Here is a 24,489-nt window from a genome sequence, read left to right on the forward strand (position 1 = left end):
CCTGGACCCCTTCCAGTTTGCATACCGAGCCAAGCGGTCTACAGAGGATGCAATCTGCTCTGCCCTCCACCCAGCCCTCACCCACCTGGAAAAAAGAGACTCATATGTGAGATTGCTGTTTATAGACTTCAGTTCTGCATTCAACACCATAATACCACAACAACTCATCTGCAAACTGGACAAACTGGGACTCAGTACCTACCTCTGCAACTGGCTACTGGACTTCCTCTGTCAGAGGCCCCAAGTAGTACGTGTTGGCAACAATACCTCAAGCAGCATCACACTGAGCACAGGGGCCCCCCAAGGCTGCGTGCTCAGTCCGCTGCTCTTCACCCTGCTGACGCATGACTGCACTGCAACCTACAGCAACAATCACATAGTGAAATTTGCTGACGACACAACTCTGGTGGGTCTCATCACCAAGGGCGACGAGACTCAATACAGGTTGGAGGTCGACCATCTGACCACGTGGTGCAGGGACAACAACCTCCTGCTGAACGTCAGCAAGACCAAAGAGATTGTTGTTGACTTCCGGAGAGGTCACACCCAACACCTGCCACTGACCATCGACGGTGCTGTGGTGGAGAGAGCGAGCAGCACCAAATTCCTGGGGGTGCACATCAGTGAAGACCTCTCCTGGACCACCAACACTGCATCACTGGCGAAGAGAGCTCAGCGCCGCCTGTACTTCCTGCGGAAACTCAGGCGAGCAAGTGCTCCACCAGCCATCATGACCACATTCTACCGAGGCACCATTGAGAGCATCCTCTCCAGCTGTATCGCTGTGTGGGGCGGAAGCTGCACTGAATACAACAGGAAAGCCCTGCAGCGCATAGTGAACACAGCTGGAAGGATCATTGGTGCTTCACTCCCCTCCCTGAAGGACATTTACACCACCCACCTCACCCGCAAGGCGACCAAAATTGTGAGTGATTCAAGTCACCCCGCTCACAATCTGTTTGATCTACTGCCCTCTGGGAAGAGGTACAGAAGCCTGCGCTCCCGCACTACCAGACTCACCAACAGCTTCATACACCAAGCTGTAAGGATGCTGAACTCTCTCCCTCCTCTCCCCCCTCCACCCTCAGCTACATAACATCCTGGACATTGGACCCACAATGGCCGCCTGCACTACTCCACTTGCACACTTTACAACTTGGTGTTGTTGTCCTGAAAACACAACACTTCTGCTGCTCTTACATAACTTGCACCACTATGCCACTTTCTTTATTACTTAGGTCAAACAGAACTACCCAAGCCTTTTATTGGCCTGACTTTGCACTAGTATTTTATTGACTGTCCATGCACAATTTCAACCAAATTTTGCTGCTCTTATTTTTTCATTATTATATGTGCCCTCTTATTTACTTATTTACTTACTTTTTTGTTTACTTGAAATGTTATGTTTGTCTGTGGACTTAAATTGGTAAAATATGTCTTGTCTTCACCGTGGGATAGTGAGAAACGTAATTTCGATCTCTTTGTATGTCTGGAACATGTGAAGAAATTGACAATAAAGCTGACTTTGACTTTGACTTTGACTTTGATACATACTCACATACACCACATACATACTCACATACACCACATACATACTCACATACATACTCATATACATACTCACATACATACTCATATACTCACATACATACTCACATACATACTCATATACTCACATACATACTCACATACATACTCACATACACCACATACATACTCACATACATACTCACATACATACTCATATACATACTCACATACATACTCATATACACACTCATATACACCACATACATACTCACATACATACTCACATACACCACATACATACTCACATACAAACTCACATACATACTCACATACATACTCATATACATACTCACATACATACTCACATACACCACATACATACTCACATACATACTCATATACTCACATACATACTCACATACATACTCATATACACCACATACATACTCATATACATACTCACATACATACTCACATACATACTCATATACACCACATACATACTCACATACATACACATACATACTCACATACATACTCATATACATACTCACATACATACTCATATACATACTCACATACATACTCATATACACCACATACATACTCACATACACACTCATATACACCACATACATACTCACATACATACTCACATACACACTCATATACACCACATACATACTCACATACATACTCACATACACACTCATATACACCACATACATACTCACATACACCACATACATACTCACATACATACACATACATACTCACATACATACTCATATACATACTCACATACATACTCATATACATACTCACATACATACTCATATACTCACATACATACTCACATACACACTCATATACATCACATACATACTCACATACATACTCATATACACACTCATATACACCACATACATACTCACATACACCACATACATACTCACATACATACTCACATACACACTCATATACACCACATACATACTCATATACATACTCACATACATACTCATATACATACTCACATACACACTCATATACTCACATACATACTCACATACACACTCATATATATACTCACATACTCACATACATACTCATATACTTACATACATACTCACATACATACTCACATACTCACATACATACTCGCATACATACTCACATACACACTCATATACTCACATACATACTTACATACACCACATACTCACATACGCACATACATACTCACATACATACTCATATACTCACATACACACTCATATACTCACATACATACGCACACCACATACACCACATACTCACATACGCACATCAGGGCTCTACACTAACATTTTTTTTCAGGAGCACTTGTGCGCCCAAGTTAAAAAATTTAGGAGCACAGACAAAAATTTGGGCGCACAGTCAGTTCTGTACTTAATTTACACATAATCTAACATTATACTGCAGCTAACAGTTAAAACATGCCAGTGCACCAATTTCGAATATTAAGAATGACATGAACAACATTTAGGCTACAGGAAACAGGATTTTAAAGATCAGTGCCTACTTTATTTTCAGTCTGTTCCTACATTTTGTTAATGTAAAATAATATAATACCATATTTGCATTTAGCCTGTATATCAAGTATCCTGCCAAATGTAGGCTAATTTATTTATTTGTGAATCCATCTGTAGCTAATCCAAATATGCCCATGGTGACCTATCTGACTGCATACTGCCTAATACTACTACTAAAACAGTCCATTTTCTCTTCCACAAAACCCAACATAGGCTAATCAAGGATATATGTTTTATACTTTTAGTTTTTATTTGAAATATCTGCATTGATGGGGAAAGTAGGCAAACGTTAGGCCTACTTTCGTTATGCACTTCAGCTTGTATTCGGTGTAAACAAACAAGCATGCGTGGAAGCCTGGAGTTGTAGCGTTCTATCATACCTTTGAATAAAATGGGAGTATTACGGGAGGCTACTTTTGTGCCGGTTCGCTACAGCTACATTTTGCATATTCCAGCTAATACGTTAACTGGGCTAAAAGGCATGTTAGGTTACCTTTCCTACTCTCACTGCATTCTCAGAATCTCATCCTGTTCCTCCTATATCCAATGAATTCGGTGGATAGAAGAACTAATTTCTTCAATCTTTGCATCTTGGCTGGCTAGTCTAACTTTCAGTTTTTTCTGCGCGCTCTTGGATTTGATAGAAGCGACTACTAGCGAGTCACAACGCGAAACTTCTAACGTTGATGGGAGGTGTAGTTGTTATGCTGAATTCGCGACGTGATTCTATGGTTTGCACCAGTAATGTTTCTCGATGTTGCGGTGTATTTTGTAGACAAACATTGACATGATTAGAAGTCATTCGCACCAGTGCGCCTAAATATTTTTTTGCACTCGCACGGCATCATTTTTACTCGCATGTGCGAGTGAAATGGGCGCACTGTAGAGCCCTGCACATACATACGCACATACATACTCACATACATACTCATTCATACTCACATACATACTCATATACTTACATACATAATCATATACATACTCACACACATACTTACATATATACTCACACACACTCACATACATTCTGTCCTGCTCCCGCATTAATGTGTCATTTTTAGTCCCGCTGCCGCCCGCATCTGTAACATGATGTCCCGCTCCCGCCCGCTAAAGCCCGCATGCAGGAGGGATAGCCTATTCAGTTTTTCTTTCTGTCTCACGAAAGGAGCACACACACCTGAGAAAGACTCCAGATGTCAGTTTCTTGGTTCTGAATGTAAGCTAACAACTGAAGTAGGCCTAGTCTGGTGCCCTCTTCCTCTGTCATGCTTTCGATTTCGAGTTTTGACAATGAGCAGCAGGAACAAATTGAACCCACGTAAACGACAATATAGGCTATACTGTAGGCCTGATATCCGTCAGTTATGCTTAAACCCCGTTTTTTAATGCTGCCTAACAGAATATCCAGCTGAACAATTTTATGCACATATTTAATTTGCGGGAGTGCAGTGAATCATCGGTTTGTCACGCACCCGCGAACGCACCTCTCTCATCCCGCCTGCTCACACAAAGAGCTTTCAAAAGTTGTCCCGCGCCGCACTCTTTTGCATCGGGACCCGCCGGTCTACCGCGGGAGTGCAGACCTCTAGTCTGAGGCATTTGTAATGGACTTCAATGAGGGGATTGAGGAGGAAGCTCCTCCATTCAGTAATTTTCAATTGCGATAGGGGGTGCTGTTGGCATTTTGACCTAGGGGAACGATTTTGTTCATTCAAAGTGTTCAAATAGTAATATTAACAGTAATTTATCAGATTAGTAATTCTCTTTATATATTTTTTATTTTCCTTTCCTCAATGAAGGAGCCTCCTCTGACTCACACCATACACCATACACACTTGTATACTCACATACACACTCACATACTCACATACACACTCATATACTTACACTCAAATACTCTCATATACTCTCTCACACTCACACTAATATACATACTCACATACTCACACTCACATACACACACCACATACACACTCATATACTCACATACACACTCATATACTCACATACACACTCATATACTCACACGCACATACACACTCATATACTCGCTTAGTCCATAGTGCCCTATGTTTATCACTGTGACTGTATGTTGAGAGTCCCAGTGTACGTGTGTGTGTGTGTGTGTGTGTGTGTGTGTGTGTGTGTGTGTGTGTGTGTGTACATGTGTGTGTGTGTGTGTGCATGCGTGTGTGTGTGTGTGTGCATGCGTGTGTGTGTGTGAAACGCACCAGGAAAAGCGTTGATGTCGATGACAGCGTGCTGGCCTGTCTGGTTGTTGATGATGACGTCGATGCCGAACAGAGACACGCCCAGAGACTCGCGCAGTGCACGACACAACGCACGGATGACATCATCACTCGGAGGCTGGGACACGCCCTCCACGTTGTCCCTCTACAAGAGTAACAAACAAACAAACAAACAAACAGATTCAAATATACACCAAAACAAACAAACAAACAAACAGATTAAAATATACACCACAACAAACAAACAAACAGATTAAAATATACACCATAACAAACAAACAGATTAAAATATACACCATAACAAACAAACAATAACAAACAGATTCACACATATAATATATATATATATATATATATATATTCACATATATCTATCTATATATATATATATTTTTTTTTTTTTTTTTCATCAAACCCTAATCTTAAAGTTTTGGATTTATTTAATTTTGAAAGAGTATTAACTGAATTTGGGTAAAATTGTCAACACGGTGTAACCACAAAAACATGAACCAAATAATTACACTTGCTGAAAAAAATGTGACATTCACACCAAAATCCCTTCTAAAATAATCTGGCATGATCTTGCACAAGAACTTTTCTATATTTAATACAAGTAATGAAACCCCATTGTTCTGAATGTTTGAATTAATATGGGGAATCGTGTCTGTCACATCAACCACTTAAAATGTCAAGTGGTGTAACCACCATTTAAGGAACAATTTTGTATGTATTATGTCAGAGAATCATGTGACAGGAAATTATGTCATAGAGAAGGACCCTTCAAGACCCCAACTGCTATGAGTCAAGGTTAGCAACTCTCTTAAAGTAACATAATAGTGTTTTTAGGCCATGACCAGGCAAGCTTAGGTTACATGTCAAATGGTATGACCTTTTAAAAATGTTGATAAATCATAATAATCATAAAATATTCAATTTAATGTAAAAACTGTGTTTGAATATTCACATAAAGGTGAAGTGTGTACTTAGTTGTCCATAATAAAGCCTGCAAATTTTGCTTTTAAATAGAAATGTCAAATGGTGTAACCGGTTACACCATTTGACTTATTTCTGTTTGAGACCAGTTTTATCAGATTCAGAGCCAAGAGTATGTAATTTTAGGTGCCAATTATATTATTTTTATAATTTAAATAGTGACTAACTGTTTAGCATGAACAATAGCTTTAAAAGGGTTTAATTAGATTGCAATTTAAGCGATTTTTGAAATGTCAAAGCTTTTCATTTTAAATTTAAACTTCCATAATTATTTTTTAATATTTTATTATGATGTATGTAAACAGTATGTTCAAATTATAAATAAATAATATAAATACATTTATTATATATAAAATGTACCTCCCCCAATGTGTCCCCCAATGTGTCCCCCAATGGATGCCACTTACAAGCAAGAAAAACTTGTCTCGCCACAGAGTGCATGTCAACGCAGATCCTGCTGTTGGTTGGTTATTAAGAAATCATCATACCCACTCTTTCACTCACTCTTATTCTCTCTCACACACACTTTGAGCCCTAATTTAGCAATATAAAATGCATGGTCACTAGCAAATAGCGTAAATACATTTAGGGGTTTGTCCAGTCCACATTCGTGGTGGTTTTGATATCAAATGTCAGGTGCCTGGCGCAAAAAGGTGGCTCTTATGTTTCTTTATCAGTCATGGGTGTGTTCTGGGCATCCTTTAAACCAATGAGGAGGACATCTGTCATTCCCTTTAACAGCAAGCAGGGCAACTTCAAACAGCGCATCAGTATTTTGATAGTCAGCGGTGTATTTGAAGGAATCTGTTTGTACGCAAGACCGTAAAACAGATATTCCACTAAGCCATTCTTTACTAAAACCGAGTAGAGTATAGGCTACACACATCTGCACTTGTCTATTAATTGAAGATATAGGCGAAATAGGCGATATAAGTGGAACTAACTTCACTGTGGTGTCATAGTCAACGACAAAAGTTATACACAGTTAATTACTTTCAATATTGACTGACAATGGGTTACCAGCAAAAACATAGCCTGAAAAAAGCAAAACTTCCCCCTATAATGTTCGAATGACTGAATAAATAACCTAAGGACATTTATTCTGCTTTTGCTGCTTACATCTCGTGACAGTGCGTCTTCAGCTGTGTTTCATATGCGACTTTCGCTATAGACCAGGCTTTTCTTGGTCAGTGGCGTAATGCTTTTTAGATGGTATAAGATAGCGATTTTTAGATCATGTGCCAGACCACACCTTATGTCGGTAATTGCCACACCCCTGGGCGCATTATTTAATAAAAGTGAAGTATAAGATAGGAAAAAACTTTGCGTCAGAATAATAATACGCTTTGCGCCAGGTTTTGCATCGCGAAAATAGGGCCCTTTATCTCACTCTCTTTGAAAATAATGGGTATAGACTAAAATTGTATGAGAACTGAATTGAAATCAAATAGAACACAAGTTTCTTCATTGATGTTATGAAATGATATTTGATATGGAATATGATGAATGACATGAATACATATCAAAATATCCAATTCAGTTTACCTTGATGCCTATTTTCTGTGTCAATTTCTTGTCCTATTGCTATAAACGTTTTATGGTCAATTGGTGTAACCGATTTATGTCAATTGGTGTAACCAGTATTTTGTCTAAAATACTAATAATGTACAAAAAAATGAATATGGATAATGATTTAATACTCTACTTTACTGTAATAATGGTTGTTTAAACCATTTTTACTCAAATGGTCAAAGAATAGACAGAAAACAAGATGTTTACAGCATATGGTCTTGCTCAGTACAATGAAAAACCCATAAAATTTAAATGTAGAAATTTAGTAATAAAACATATTCTCTTAGGATATTACAAAATAAGCTAATAATTTCATGAGAGCAATTGCATGAACTCTAGAAGGTGTGAAATATTAGATATTTGTAATTTTTGTGGTTACACCATTTGACAATTTAACAGGCTGTTAGTTCTATCTTTTGTTAAAAAATAGCATACACGTTATATTAAATAATATGAATACAACAGAAATACAAAGTATACACTTTAGCAAACCTCAGGCATGTTTTGTTTTAAAGGTTTAAACATATTTTTAATTTTCTCATCTTACCAACCCTTATCTGTCACTGACCCATATATATATATATATATATATATATATAGTATATAAATTGCAGTGTGCGTGTGTGTCTGTGTGCATGCCGCATATCTGCCAAACGTTGGCCCGATAGATTTGAATCAGTCGGCAGGTGTCTTGCTACGGGCACGAGTAAGTGCAGTGCCAAGTTTGAGGTTGTTTGGATAATAAATGCAAAAGATATCGGTCAATATATCGGTAAAAGAAGCACACGTTGGCTTTCTCTGCTCTACTGTAGCCTCTCACACAGCACAGCTCAGGACCAGACACAGAGAGGGTCAGCGGAGTTTTGGCAGCACTGAATCAGGGGTTTACTAAGATGCAAGATGTTTGGATGATTATCATGTCTGACCTCAACAATAAAGACTCCCTGTATGCAGTTTGCTTGCATACAATGATTCCGCGGATTTTGCAACAACACGGCAACAAACACGTGTATGTAGTGGCTATTCAAAATTACATAAAAAGTATGCAATAAACTGACGCTTCGAATAGCCCAGGCTACCTTGGACTTGATACTCTGAATAAACAAACGACAATTCCGACTGCACGGTCCCCAACTGAAATGAGCGATAGGCTAAGGTCCCAAACTGAAATGAGCGATAGGCTAAACATATAGCCTCACATCAAAGCTTTAGGCTTATGTCATTTCGATCAGCTACAGACAGAGCGTGATGTCACTTAGGCCTAGGCTAGCCTACCAGAGATTGAGTCACATCGTTGCAAATTTGACGATGCAACGATGATGCATTATTCCACAAAATGGTTTGTCTTCAGTATCAGGAAGTTATTGAATAAGCTTAAAGGAAAATTCCGGTATTTAGCACTTTAAGTCCCTTTTCTGGTTTGTTTTGAATGAACTAAAGTGGTGGACACCGAAATTTTGACGATTGGTCCTGTCTCAACACCACTAACCACTTGGTGAGTTGCACAGTTTTGAAAACGAACGTTAAGGGTTGTTTTAAGGGCATGTTTGTGCATGCCTGTAGGCAGCCACTCTGAAGTAGTCAAAAGGCGATTCAAAACGAGTCAGAAAAGTCGAGACAGGACCAATCGTCAAAATTTCGGTCATTCTGATGTGTAGAAATGTCACATGCAGCCATGCCTAAATTCTGCTTACTGCACATTAATAATAGGATAATATCACCCTATATTTAAAGCAGGCATCCCTGCGGGCATGTAATTGGGCTACGGGTTTTCTACAGGAATGGTATGTTTGAACAGGCACTGCACTAGTATATATATATATTAGGGCTGTTCATTAATTTCGTTATTTTAAATTAATTTGAGAAAAAATAACTGATTAAAAAAATTAGTGCAGATTAATCGATTCCGTATGACCTTTGACCCCGAGCCATTCTAGTCAGTAAAAATTTGACTGTAAAATGAAGTAGAGAGAAGAAAACATGCTGCCTGGATCATTGATTGGAACATTTACTTTTTAAAAACGACCTGATGGTGTTGATAAAAAATAAAGTGTTGAAAATAAAGTCCTCTGCAATGTCTGCAGCAAGGAATTTGCATATCACCGGAGTTCATCAACTCTATAGTCGCACATCAATGCAAAGAAATAAGTGTTGACATTGAGGGGAGTGTTAATTTATTTTCATTATGTCCCCTAGGTTATATCTGTGGCCTGAAATGCCTTGTATGTGAAAAAAAAACTTCTTCCCAAAGCACTTTTGAATTTATTTCCTCAGCATATTAGGTCATATCATAGATTATTATGGCAATTATTTGAACAGTGAAAATAATAATAAAAGAGTTTTTGAACTTTAATGTCACTAATGCTGATTATTCAATGATTCATTTGAATTTAAATATTTAAAATACTTTCACAGCAAAAATTATATATGCGATTAATTTAGATGAATTAATCACAGAGTATGTAATTAATTAGATAATTTTTTTTAATCGATTGACAGCCCTAATATATATATATATATATACACACACACAATAACAAACAAACAGATTAAAGGAAAATTCCGGTATTTAGCATTTTGAGTCCCTTTTCTGGTTTGTTTTGGATGAACTAGAGTGGTGGACACCGAAATTTTGACGATTGGTCCAGTCTCGACTTTTCTGACTCGTTTAGAATCGCCTTTACTGCTTCAGAGTGGCTGCCTACAGGCATGCACAAACATGTCCTTAAAACAACCCTTAACATTCGTTTTCAAAACTGTGCAACTCACCGAGTGGTTAGTGGTGTTCACACGGTATGTGCGTGTGTGTGTGTGAGACCTACTGAGGTGAGATCTGAGGAAGACTCTGGTTTGGACACGTTGTGTGTGTGTGTGTGTGTGTGTGTGTGTGTGAGACCTACCGAGGTGAGATCTGAGGAAGACTCTGGTTTGGACACGTTGTGTGTGTGTGTGTGTGTGTGTGTGTGTGTGTGTGTGTGAGACCTACCGAGGTGAGGTCTGAGGAAGACTCTGGTTTGGACACGTTGTGTGTGTGTGTGTGTGTGTGTGTGTGTGTGTGAGACCTACCGAGGTGAGATCTGAGGAAGACTCTGGTTTGGACACGTTGTGTGTGTGTGTGTGTGTGTGTGTGTGTGTGTGAGACCTACCGAGGTGAGGTCTGAGGAAGACTCTGGTTTGGACACGTTGTGACTGTTGAAGAAAATGGCTTTCCGGTCTGCAGAAGACAGAGGGAGGAGTTAGAGCAAAATACTCTCCAATCACAGACCTTTCTTAACACAAGGGGGTGGAGTCTAACCATGTGAAGGTGTGGTCTAAACATGAGGGGTGGGGTGTAAACGTGGGAGGTGGAGTCTACACGTGAGGGGTGGAGTCTACACATTGGGGTGGAGTCTAAACATGAGGGTGGGTGCCAAATATGGGGGGGTGGAGTCTAAATATGAGGGGTGGGGTCTAAACGTGAGTGGGTGGAGTCTAAACGTGAGTGGGTGGAGTTCTTATAGTGCTGATGTTCAGATAGAAGGAAATTTGGTCTCTGCATTTATCCCAATCTACTGCTTCAGAGTGGCTGCCTACAGGCATGCACAAACATGTCCTTAAAACAACCCTTAACATTCGTTTTCAAAACTGTGCAACTCACCGAGTGGTTAGTGGTGTTCACACGGTATGTGTGTGTGTGAGACCTACCGTGAATTAGTGAAACACACTCAGCACACAGTGAACACACAGTGAGGTGAAGCACACACTAATCCCGGCGCAGTGAGCTGCCTGCAACCACAGCGGTGCTCAGGGAGCAGTGAGGGGTTAGGTGTCTTGCTCAAGGGCACTTTAGCTGTGCCTACTGGTCGGGGTTTGAACCGACAACCCTCCGGTTACAAGTCCGAAGCGCTAACCAGTAGGCCACGGCTGCCCCAGTGTGTGTGTGTGTGTGTGTGTGTGTGTGTGTGTGTGTGTGTGTGTGTGTGTGTGTGTGTGTGTGTGTGTGTGTGTGTGTGTGTGTGTGTGTGTGTGTGTGTGTGTGTGTGTGTGTGTGTGTGTGTGTGTGTGTGTGTGTGTGTGTGTGTGTGTGTGTGTGTGTGTGTGTGTGTGCAGCTGACCTGCAGGTCCAGATGGAAAGTTCTTGAGAGAGGGTCTCTCCACCACAGCGTGAGCGTCGCCCACCACGAACACCTTGTAGAGGACGGCGTTGTGGTTTATAAAACTCTGGCACACACAGGGGGGCTGCACCGCCTGCAAACCCTCCGCACTGAAGATGATCGCCATCTACACACACACACACACACACACACACACACACACACACGTACGCACGCACGCACGCATGCACACACACACAAACACACGGTCTTTAGAGAATACAATATATACAGCATGTCTATACATTACAGCACTTATAGAATATATACAGCATGTCTATACATTACACCACTTATATATATACTAATACATCCTAATGTAAAAAAGTAAGATAATGAAATTAAATGGTACCAATGTCCAAAGTTTCTTATGAGACAAACTAACAATTCATGTAGTAAGTGCGACGGTGAACAACAAGGAAGGTGGCTATGGCGAACGAAGAGCAGCTGTTTGAATTGGCGTTGGTGTCAACTTTGGAGAAGTTGGACTTGTGCTTTTCTTTGAAAGTTGAGCAACACAATGCACTTAAGTCATTCCTTTCGAAGAAGGATGTATTTGCCGTTTTGCCGACCAGATACGGATATGGTCGTAGCGCTGGCCTATTGCATGCCTAGGCAGTTTGAAAGACAATTCTCTGCCCGCCCCTTGGATTAAGCGAGGTGAATGGTTCGATGCCAGACTATACATTTCAATGATATAGGATGGCCCGCCAGGCTAGTATAAATCCATATATACTGAATATACTGGATCTCAGTTTGCTGTACATGAGATACATTAAAGCATTATATCGCAAATATCAAGTGTTTCAACGTCATCATTGCTTTAAGTGTTTCAATGTCATCATTGCTTTAAGCGGCAACACTTGCTTTGGCGTTTCACGCCCTTATCTCTCTCCACTTAACCTCTCTCCCTCCCTCCCTCTCTCCCTCTCGCTCCCTCCCTCCCTCTCTCCCTCCCTCTCTCTCTCCCTCCCTCTCAGTTAGGGGTCGACCAATTATCGGCCGGGACGATTATTAGGGCCGATATTTAGCATTTTTATGGTATCGGTCATTTTTTCCACCGATAAGCTGATATTGAAATGGATAAAGAATGAAACGCGCTACTTTGTCTGTAAAGCGTCTCTCACTCCCTGCATTTGCTACTCTATGGTCGAGAGCATTGTCCCGCCCACTACACCGTCTGATTTGTTAGTTAGCACGAATGCAGCCAATCAGGATCGAAGACTGAACAGAGAGAAAGTTTAGGATTCTCACTGAGGCAGACTGTAGACTGGGCTTCAGCTGTACGGAGCTATTTTTCGAAGATAAGGACTTTCCTTACATTGCTGAAGTTGCAATGAATCACAATCATCTACACTGAAGTTACAAAAACACCACTTTGGACGCTATTGTCTCTTTGATCCGGATCAATAAGTAAAGCACCCACTTCCTTCATTTAGCGAATTCCCGATTGATGCACGTTAGTGATATGCTGTTTAGCCTAGCCTACTAGTTAGCCTACAAACTCTAGTGCTGCATGTCGGGAGTTCTTTGCGTCCGCCTCGTCCATTAATTGTGAATAACGGGACACCTCGGCGGACGTTATCCCTAGCCTAGACAAGTCCTAAATTATGCGATAACGAACGTCAAAAAGTCTAGTTGCTCCTTTTTGAAACGGACTGTCAGAAAAGACTAGGCTACAGACCACCCAGGGCCAGCTGTAATTTAATTTGACCTGAAGTAGCCTAAATCGCGGCCTGAGCTGGCTATTAACGTGCCTTTTAGGCTCACCAAAGTGTAGCCTACATATGGACACAAATTGCATGCTTAAATAGCCTAAGAACTATTTTAAAACTGTTAAACTGTTCAACCGTAACACTTGCCATCACGCATGCACCTCTTCCTCTCCCTCTCTCGTGCACTCACACACACGATGGCAAAGCATCCTCTTTGTGACAGGTCCCTTAACAAGCACATAGCCCATTGTGTAGGCCTAGTCTATGAAAATAATTGCTATCACTCAGTTCTTGGATTAACATCATACACAGGATTTACACTTGTGATGCAAGTTGATAGACAATTATAGTGTATCAAAAGAAGAAAGAAAAGTTTGCATAATGAAATGCTTTTGAATGATTTTTTTTCAGCATATCACCTTTACTATCTACCCCCCTTTTTGACAACTGACATATCGGTTTTACATATCGGTTATCGGCCTCCTGTTTTGGTAATAATTGATATCGGTATCGGCCCTGAAAAAAACATATCGGTCGATCCCTACTCTCAGTGACAACGTGAACATCACGCATCACACTTAACCTCTCTCCTCCCTCTCACTAACAACGTGACCAACATCACACACTCACCAACCAATCCGGAACAGTCTATTCTGGACAAGAGAGTGTGATGTCTAGGGAACGAGAAGAAGTTAACTTTCTGTTTAATAGCGGCAGTAGCCTTACTGTCTATGGCTAGCATAGGCTAGTGTTGTTCAATAGTGGCAGTAGCCTTACTGTCTATGGCTAGCATAGGCTAGTGTTGTTCAACAATCGGTTAGGTTAGAAGATGAAAGCAGTTCCGATTTGGTTTCGAAAAGAAATAGCAAAGGTTTTTGAAATGAAACATTCAACGATATCCGTGTGTTAAGGCATTAAAGGAGAATTCCGGTGTGATATTGACCTAAAGTGTGTTGAAACATGATACTGAGTGTGAACGTATGTCTTATAGCCCATCTCAGCTTGTCCCCTGCACTCCAAAATCTGGCGCTAGTTAGCCGATGCTACCAACAGCTTTTTCAATGGTGGTGCTTCGGCATCGGGCTAGCCATGCAAATAAATCACTGTTTTACACTGTTTTATTTTGGAAATGCATGGATTCCAGTTTCTTCCAGTAGCAGCAACTGGAATCCATGTATTTCCACAGAATTATTTTTGGAATCTGATCCATTATCATACCTGTTCATTCTTACTCGTCGCTCGACTTATCGTGACTAAATTCAAGATGGCTGCAAACGCTAAACTTTGTGAAGATACTGTCTGTATAAATCGTCTTGTAAGTAAACTACCCGTGCTTTTTCAAAGTTCTCAATGTCTCGTTTTAAATGTCAGGGCCCTCGGAAGTCTACCAATGAAGTGTGGAGATACATTGAGCCTCGTAAATGGTGTAAAACAGTGGTTTATTTGCATGGCTAGCCCGATGCCGAAGCACCACCATTGAAAAAGCAGTTGGTAGCATCTGCTAACTAGCGCCAGATTTTGGAGTGCAGGGGACAAGCCGAGATGGGCTATGAGACATACGTTCACACTCAGTATCATGTTTCAACACACTTTAGGTCAATATCACACCGGAATTCTCCTTTAAGGGCTGCTGTCTACGTGCTAATGATATCCGTGTGTTAAGGCATTAAGGGCTGCTGTTTACGTGCTAATGATATCCGTGTGTTAAGGCATTAATGCTGTCTACGTGCTAATGATATCCGTGTGTTAAGGCATTAAGGGCTGCTGTCTACGTGCTAATGATATCCGTGTGTTAAGGCATTAAGGGCTGCTGTCTACGTGCTAATGATATCCGTGTGTTAAGGCATTAAGGGCTGCTGTCTACGTGCTAATGATATCCGTGTGTTAAGGCATTAAGGGCTGCTGTCTACGTGCTAATGATATCCGTGTGTTAAGGGCTGCTGTCTACGTGCTAATGATATCCGTGTGTTAAGGCATTAAGGGCTGCTGTTTACGTGCTAATGATATCCGTGTGTTAAGGGCTGCTGTCTACGTGCTAATGATATCCGTGTGTTAAGGCATTAAGGGCTGCTGTCTACGTGCTAATGATATCCGTGTGTTAAGGCATTAAGGGCTGCTGTCTACGTGCTAATGATATCCGTGTGTTAAGGGCTGCTGTCTACGTGCTAATGATATCCGTGTGTTAAGGCATTAAGGGCTGCTGTCTACGTGCTAATGATATCCGTGTGTTAAGGCATTAAGGGCTGCTGTCTACGTGCTAATGATATCCGTGTGTTAAGGCATTAATGCTGTTTACGTGCTAATGATATCCGTGTGTTAAGGCATTAATGCTGTCTACGTGCTAATGATATCCGTGTGTTAAGGCATTAATGCTGTTTACGTGCTAATGATATCCGTGTGTTAAGGCATTAATGCTGTTTACGTGCTAATGATATCCGTGTGTTAAGGCATTAAGGGCTGCTGTCTACGTGCTAATGATATCCGTGTGTTAAGGCATTAATGCTGTTTACGTGCTAATGATATCCGTGTGTTAAGGCATTAATGCTGTTTACGTGCTAATGATATCCGTGTGTTAAGGCATTAAGGGCTGCTGTCTACGTGCTAATGATATCCGTGTGTTAAGGCATTAAGGGCTGCTGTTTACGTGCTAATGATATCCGTGTGTTAAGGCATTAAGGGCTGCTGTCTACGTGCTAATGATATCCGTGTGTTAAGGCATTAAGGGCTGCTGTCTACGTGCTAATGATATCCGTGTGTTAAGGCATTAAGGGCTGCTGTCTACGTGCTAATGATATCCGTGTGTTAAGGCATTAAGGGCTGCTGTCTACGTGCTAATGATATCCGTGTGTTAAGGCATTAAGGGCTGCTGTTTACGTGCTAATGATATCCGTGTGTTAAGGCATTAAGGGCTGCTGTCTACGTGCTAATGATATCCGTGTGTTAAGGCATTAAGGGCTGCTGTCTACGTGCTAATGATATCCGTGTGTTAAGGGCTGCTGTTTACGTGCTAATGATATCCGTGTGTTAAGGGCTGCTGTCTACGTGCTAATGATATCCGTGTGTTAAGGCATTAAGGGCTGCTGTCTACGTGCTAATGATATCCGTGTGTTAAGGCATTAAGGGCTGCTGTCTACGTGCTAATGATATCCGTGTGTTAAGGGCTGCTGTCTACGTGCTAATGATATCCGTGTGTTAAGGCATTAATGCTGTCTACGTGCTAATGATATCCGTGTGTTAAGGGCTGCTGTCTACGTGCTAATGATATCCGTGTGTTAAGGCATTAAGGGCTGCTGTCTACGTGCTAATGATATCCGTGTGTTAAGGCATTAATGCTGTCTACGTGCTAATGATATCCGTGTGTTAAGGGCTGCTGTCTACGTGCTAATGATATCCGTGTGTTAAGGCATTAAGGGCTGCTGTCTACGTGCTAATGATATCCGTGTGTTAAGGCATTAATGCTGTCTACGTGCTAATGATATCCGTGTGTTAAGGCATTAAGGGCTGCTGTCTACGTGCTAATGATATCCGTGTGTTAAGGCATTAAGGGCTGCTGTCTACGTGCTAATGATATCCGTGTGTTAAGGCATTAAGGGCTGCTGTCTACGTGCTAATGATATCCGTGTGTTAAGGCATTAAGGGCTGCTGTTTACGTGCTAATGATATCCGTGTGTTAAGGCATTAAGGGCTGCTGTCTACGTGCTAATGATATCCGTGTGTTAAGGCATTAAGGGCTGCTGTCTACGTGCTAATGATATCCGTGTGTTAAGGCATTAAGGGCTGCTGTCTACGTGCTAATGATATCCGTGTGTTAAGGCATTAAGGCTGTCTACGTGCTAATGATATCCGTGTGTTAAGGCATTAAGGGCTGCTGTTTACGTGCTAATGATATCCGTGTGTTAAGGCATTAAGGGCTGCTGTTTACGTGCTAATGATATCCGTGTGTTAAGGCATTAAGGGCTGCTGTTTACGTGCTAATGATATCCGTGTGTTAAGGCATTAAGGGCTGCTGTTTACGTGCTAATGATATCCGTGTGTTAAGGCATTAAGGGCTGCTGTTTACGTGCTAATGATATCCGTGTGTTAAGGCATTAAGGGCTGCTGTTTACGTGCTAATGATATCCGTGTGTTAAGGCATTAAGGGCTGCTGTCTACGTGCTAATGATATCCGTGTGTTAAGGGCTGCTGTCTACGTGCTAATGATATCCGTGTGTTAAGGCATTAAGGGCTGCTGTCTACGTGCTAATGATATCCGTGTGTTAAGGCATTAAGGGCTGCTGTCTACGTGCTAATGATATCCGTGTGTTAAGGCATTAAGGGCTGCTGTCTACGTGCTAATGATATCCGTGTGTTAAGGCATTAAGGGCTGCTGTTTACGTGCTAATGATATCCGTGTGTTAAGGCATTAATGCTGTTTACGTGCTAATGATATCCGTGTGTTAAGGCATTAAGGGCTGCTGTTTACGTGCTAATGATATCCGTGTGTTAAGGCATTAAGGGCTGCTGTCTACGTGCTAATGATATCCGTGTGTTAAGGGCTGCTGTCTACGTGCTAATGATATCCGTGTGTTAAGGCATTAAGGGCTGCTGTCTACGTGCTAATGATATCCGTGTGTTAAGGCATTAAGGGCTGCTGTCTACGTGCTAATGATATCCGTGTGTTAAGGGCTGCTGTCTACGTGCTAATGATATCCGTGTGTTAAGGCATTAAGGGCTGCTGTCTACGTGCTAATGATATCCGTGTGTTAAGGCATTAAGGGCTGCTGTCTACGTGCTAATGATATCCGTGTGTTAAGGCATTAAGGGCTGCTGTCTACGTGCTAATGATATCCGTGTGTTAAGGCATTAAGGGCTGCTGTCTACGTGCTAATGATATCCGTGTGTTAAGGCATTAATGCTGTTTACGTGCTAATGATATCCGTGTGTTAAGGCATTAAGGGCTGCTGTCTACGTGCTAATGATATCCGTGTGTTAAGGCATTAAGGGCTGCTGTTTACGTGCTAATGATATCCGTGTGTTAAGGCATTAAGGGCTGCAAGCAAACTGCATACAGCTGTTTACGTCTAAATCAAGTCTAAAACAGTATCCACATAGTGGGTGATTAAGCATGAGGCGCTTGCAATGACTGAGGCAGGGACTGAGCCTGTGATTCTCTGTGCATAGTAAGGTAAGGTGCTCTGTGAGAGTGAGTGTGAGTGTGTGTGTGTATGTGTGTGTGAGTGTGAGAGTGTGTGTGTGTGTGTGTGAGTGTGTGTGTGTGTGTGTGTGTGAGAGAGAGTGTGTGTGTGTATTTCTCTTACCTCATGGGAGTTGGTTCCATGTGCTACTCGTGTTTTACAAACTGTAAGTGAGAGCAGAAGAGAATTCAGAGAAACCGCACACACACATACACACACACATACACACACACACACATATGTGTGTGTGTACTCACTGAAGGGGTATGTGAGGGGTGTGTGTGTGCTTTATGATTGTTGCCTTCTGATGGTATCTTGCTAATTCACTGAACTGCATTAGGTGACACAAATGGTATTGCCTTTATCTTATAACTCCTTGTCTGAGCGACTACCAGGCCTATGGTTTTGAAAAGTCAGATGTTCCCTGACAAAGACATTCGAAAATTAAGAATGTTTATTGACTTGAAAAATATGCTAATTTTTGCAAACTCCCTTCATTCAACCCTTGAAGACATCGCGGTCTGGTGCGCTATGTAGATCGTGTCTCATATAGAATTTAGGTCTACTAGGCCTACAATAACGTCATCACCAAATACATCTTTTATTTTTAGTTGATCAACCACAAAGAGTAGCATAGGCCTACTGTGCACAGTGCACTGACGACTGTAGCAGCCCAAGGTAACCAGTTGTTGTAGATGAAGGGCGACCACTTGTTTCAGATAGCCTGGACAACATGTTACCTGGGTGTTGCCTACGTTATTAATTAATGGTAGCCTACAATAGTTAATTGTATCACGTAACATATTAGTTGGCTCAAAGAGTAGGGAATCAGGCTGGGGAGAGTCACGCGTGTGTTGCGTTTGCGGGATCGAATCCAGTTTAATGCTAGTTTTCAAAACATATTTTTTTACATGTCTTTTGTCCGAGTGGCTGTAATGTAGCCGAGCGCTCATGGCGTATGACAAGCGACTTCAAACCGCCTAAAACAACTTGTTTGTGAATGTCTGACAACTGCTGCAGCGCATGCACACGCCAGGAAACCAGTAGGTGGAGAAACCAGAAGGCACACAACACCGGAACGATTGTAAGGCTATTTCGCATAGGCTACTCAATGGTGCTATTTCACACGCATTATAGCGACCCCCACTCACCGGGGTTAGGTGGAAGGTGTTAATAGACGATTGGTGTAGCCTACAGTGGACTAGGGCTGTCAAAATTGCTCAAAAATGACGTTTGAATATCCCCTCTAAATTAAACACATGTATTCGAATATATTGGTATATCTAGGATATATTATTTGCGCATTATGTCAGTGACGCACATCATGTCATCTGTTTTTAACTTTTTGTATGGTTATTACTTGACAGGGGGGATCCCAAGCAGCTTTCAGCCATAAGGCTACTTTGAGAACATTTCCTAGTTCTCCCAGCACTGATATTCAAAATGTTGAAACTATTTCGGCATAGCCTATAAGCAGTTTAATTAAATGTAATGTTAGTTGTAAACAAACGGGCTACTTGGTGAGGCTTGGCCTCACAGATGCGCTCGTGCCTTAAATGGCAATAAAAATCTTCACGATATAGGCCTATTAACTGACCGCCTGATTCACGTTGGCTGGGGGGCAGGGGGGGCCATCAGACATTTGTTCCCAAGAGTCTATGAATCCGGCCCTGCCCCCAACGAACGCAACTTTCCACCTCTGAGACAGCTTAAAAGAAGTCGAGAGGACTCCTAACTCACTAAGACCTACTTACTGTAGGCTGCGCAAACCACAGGCCTTTTTTTGGGGCAAGCCTGCATTCGAGGCAGGCCTTCTGTTGAAGAATTTTATATAAATCCTGCGCTAACAGTAATCCTCCTACCCCCCGCTACCACAGCTGTGGATAGTGTGGCATGCTGATGCTTTATGTCTCCTTGCAAACTAGGTCTATAGCCCAACCATTTACGTCTTCAAAAATAACAACTTGCCAGATATGCCTTCATATCTTTGGGCTTCATTCAGCATTTTGTTCTTCCACTGGAAATTACTCTTCTACATTTGCTGCCTGCTGCATCCTTTCTGTTTGTATTGTTTAGAAGACGTTTGACGTCTTGAGTTAATGCATTAAACATTGTTTGCTGGTAACCAGCCACAAATAGCCTACAGATTCTTGCGTGCGTACATTCTCTATTCTCTCCAAAATGTGCCCGTTCTATAGGCTGGCCAAGTGCGTAATTCTGCGGCATAAAGCAGATGTATTTGTTTATTGTACAGAAAAATAAAAATAACCTGTCAAGCAGTCAATTAAATACACTGCAGTCAATAAATTCATATACGAAACCAAAACGTGGGTCATAGTTGTCTAAGCCTCTGCTGTGAGGCCAAACCCATGAACAAAGACGCATTGATATCTGCAATATTTTTTTTTGGCGGAACAAGCTCACAGCCGAACATTGCAATAAATACATAGACCATCTGGACAAAGTCATCAACAGAGTCATAGCACTGAAGGGAGAGGCAACTGGCATGTGATCTCCCCACGGGCCAATGGATGTACAAGTTTTCTCCTGTGCCTATGATATTTAATCCAGTGTTTTGTCAAGTTGCAAAATACTATTCGTTTTAACAAATTTTTATGATAGTATGAAGTACTTTTTGTATAGGTTACTATCTTAATTGCTTTATACTCAATACTTGACCAATGGCTATTGCATCTGTCTATTGAAAGTGAGAATGTGGCAAGTGATCTACTGTATAGGCTTCATAAAATAAAATAAACAGATTGCTAATGGCTTACAAGCTGATCTGGGGTGCGTTTCCCGTACAACTACGGAGGTTAGCTTTTTACTAACATGATGCATCGTTCAACTAACCAACATGTAAGTTACGACTGTTTCCCAAAACTGTCGTACTTACATAGTACTTTGTAAGTTTGGACCATGATAGTTTCCAAACTTCAGTAGTCTGGACTAAGGTGGTTAATGACGTTTAGTAGCACGTGAACGGGCACCTGCACATAATTCTGTGGCGCATTGCGTTAAGGCCGGCAGATGGCTGCCGTTGCGCAGCAGTTATCAGTCCCCTGTCCAAGAGTTCGAATCTGGGTTAAGATTTTGACAACAATATTGACATTGTTGTTTACCTAAGTTTATCTTTTGTGCAGATCATATTATCAAAATCAGAATCAGCCTTCTTGGCCTGGTTTGCGTAAACTAACAAGGAACCCCCCCCTCCATGAAAATCAAAGGCTACATATTCTCAAATGACTCGTCAAAAAGTGCGCACCACCTTATTATTATCTGCAGGTGTGTGACTTTTACTTACGTGCACATGGCTGCAAATTGACTTTTAATTTATGTATTTTCTGCCTTTGGCATTTTAAAATATGGATGTATGGTGGTTAGAAGTGTAAATATCAATTAGAAACCTAAATATATTTATAATGATTAATTTGCAAACAAATAACTGGCGTCAGTGACGTCTTTGACATGAAGATCCCCGGAACTATGCTTCTACTAGCATTCTACCACAGGTCGAGAGGTGTAGTTGTAACTACACAACTTTACGATAGTGGTTGCGAACATTTGTTGCTACTATGGTTTTGGGAAACACTAACGTAGTGTAACGATGCATTGGACTATGTAAGTTCTAAATATGAATGTAATTCTGCGGCATAAAGCAGATGTATTTGTTTATTGTACAGAAAAATAAAAATGACATGTCAAGCAGTCAATTGACTACATTGCAGTCAAGAAGTAGGGCAAATTAATTTACGAAACCAAAACGTGGGTCATAGTTGTTTAAGCCTCTATAGCGTAGCCTGTTAAAAATGTCGCTAGATAGTATTAAATCGCCAACATTGTTTTCTGCAGAAGCCTACCCAAGGCTACAGATTAATTACAGTGCATGAAAATGCACTGTACTGTTCTTCCTAGGCAACTTCTTCTTATTATTATTATTCCGCTTACCACTTTTTCCGTACGCAATTTCTCTTGAACAGTTTAACTTAGAAACCTCATTCAAACTTTGTAACGTAGGTCTTCAAACGGACCAAGCTGCTATGTCTTTTCAACTTTGAAACTTTTATACTTTTTAAACTATTAAAGAAAAACTTTTTAAAAATCCCCATAGACTTAACATTGCCGATTGTGACATCATAATACGGCCGTTAAGGAATTAGAATCCTATGGCAGGTGTTCAGGCCACCTGCAGCCTCAGGCTTTAAGCATACAATCTGGCCCTATTAAGACTACACATCCTATTCAACTGTTTCCTCTGCCCAAAACTGTTTCCAAATAAAAGTCCTCACTACAATAATCCACTGTAAAAATGTAACCCATTAACTTTTTACATTCAACTTTTAAACGGTCTACTTTTAAACTATCATTAAACTATCTATCTATTAAACTAGCTTTCTATCAACAACTTTTAAACTATCTACATTCAACTTTTAAACTATATACATTCACTAGCTGTCTAACAACTTTTAACTTGTCATCAACTGTCAACACTTTTCATCAACTATGACTCCTACCCACTGTAGCTAGTTAGCATGGTTAGCAAAGTTAGCATTGCTAGCATTGTTAGCATTTTTAGCAAAACTGCTAAAAATGATTAGCTAGGTTAGCTAAGTCACATAGTTAGCATAGTTAACATGCTAGCATGTTAGCATGCTAGTTAGCATTTTTAGCATAACTGTTAAAAATAATTAGCTAAGTTAGCTAAGTAACATGGTTAATATAGTTAGCATGTTAGCATGCTAGTTAGCATTTTTAGCAAAACTGCTAAAAATGATTAGCTAAGTTAGCTAAGTAACATGGTTAGCATAGTTAGCATGCTAGCATGTTAGCATGCTAGGTAGCATTTTTAGCAAAACTGCTAAAAATGATTAGCTAGGTTAGCTAAGTAACATGGTTAGCATGCTAACATGTTAGCATGTTAGTTAGCATAGTTAGCATAACTACTAAAAATTATTAGCTAAGTTAGCTAAGTAACATGGTTAACATAGTTAGCATGCTAGCATGTTAGCATGCTAGGTAGCATTTTTAGCAAAACTGCTAAAAATGATTAGCTAGGTTAGCTAAGTAACATGGTTAGCATGCTAACATGTTAGCATGTTAGTTAGCATAACTTCTAAAAATGATAAGCTTGGTTAATAAGTCACATGGTTAACATAGTTAGCATGTTAACATTACTAGCATAGTTAGCATGTTTAGCAAAACTGCTAGAAAATGTTTAGCAAAACTGCTAGAAAATGTTAGTTAAGTAGCATGGTTAGCATGTTAGCATTGCTAGCACTACTATAAAACATTAGCTAAGTAGCATGGTTAGCAGAATTACAAATCTTAGCATAACTGCTAGCAAACATTAGAGCCATTCCAACTTTCAGTTATCGTCAAATATCTACCTATACACAGCCATTAAACTATTTGAATATCAACATTCATTCAACTTCCAGTCTGTCAACAACTTTTAAACTATTTACCTTCAACTTTTAAACGGTCTACTTTTAAACTATCATTAAACTATCTATTAAACTAGCTGTCTATCAACAACTTACTATCTACTG

At 40.7% G+C, this 24,489-nt stretch overlaps 1 protein-coding gene across 2 annotated transcripts in view; it reads right to left on the reverse strand.

Annotated features, from left to right (window-relative positions):
• Positions 1 to 24,489, reverse strand: part of itpk1b (inositol-tetrakisphosphate 1-kinase b) — a 70,988-nt gene that overhangs the window by 3,081 nt on the left and 43,418 nt on the right. For both annotated transcript variants that reach the window (XM_042086132.1, XM_042086123.1), the window contains exons 7-10: positions 19,064 to 19,104; positions 12,013 to 12,178; positions 11,065 to 11,132; positions 5,336 to 5,498 (exon numbers count right to left, since the gene is read on the reverse strand). In XM_042086132.1, coding sequence (XP_041942066.1) covers positions 5,336 to 5,498; positions 11,065 to 11,132; positions 12,013 to 12,178; positions 19,064 to 19,104 — 438 coding nt within the window. The remainder of the gene's footprint in view (positions 1 to 5,335; positions 5,499 to 11,064; positions 11,133 to 12,012; positions 12,179 to 19,063; positions 19,105 to 24,489) is intronic.

This window comes from Alosa sapidissima, chromosome 1 (assembly GCF_018492685.1).
Source record: "Alosa sapidissima isolate fAloSap1 chromosome 1, fAloSap1.pri, whole genome shotgun sequence".
Taxonomy (NCBI): Eukaryota; Metazoa; Chordata; class Actinopteri; order Clupeiformes; family Clupeidae; genus Alosa; species Alosa sapidissima.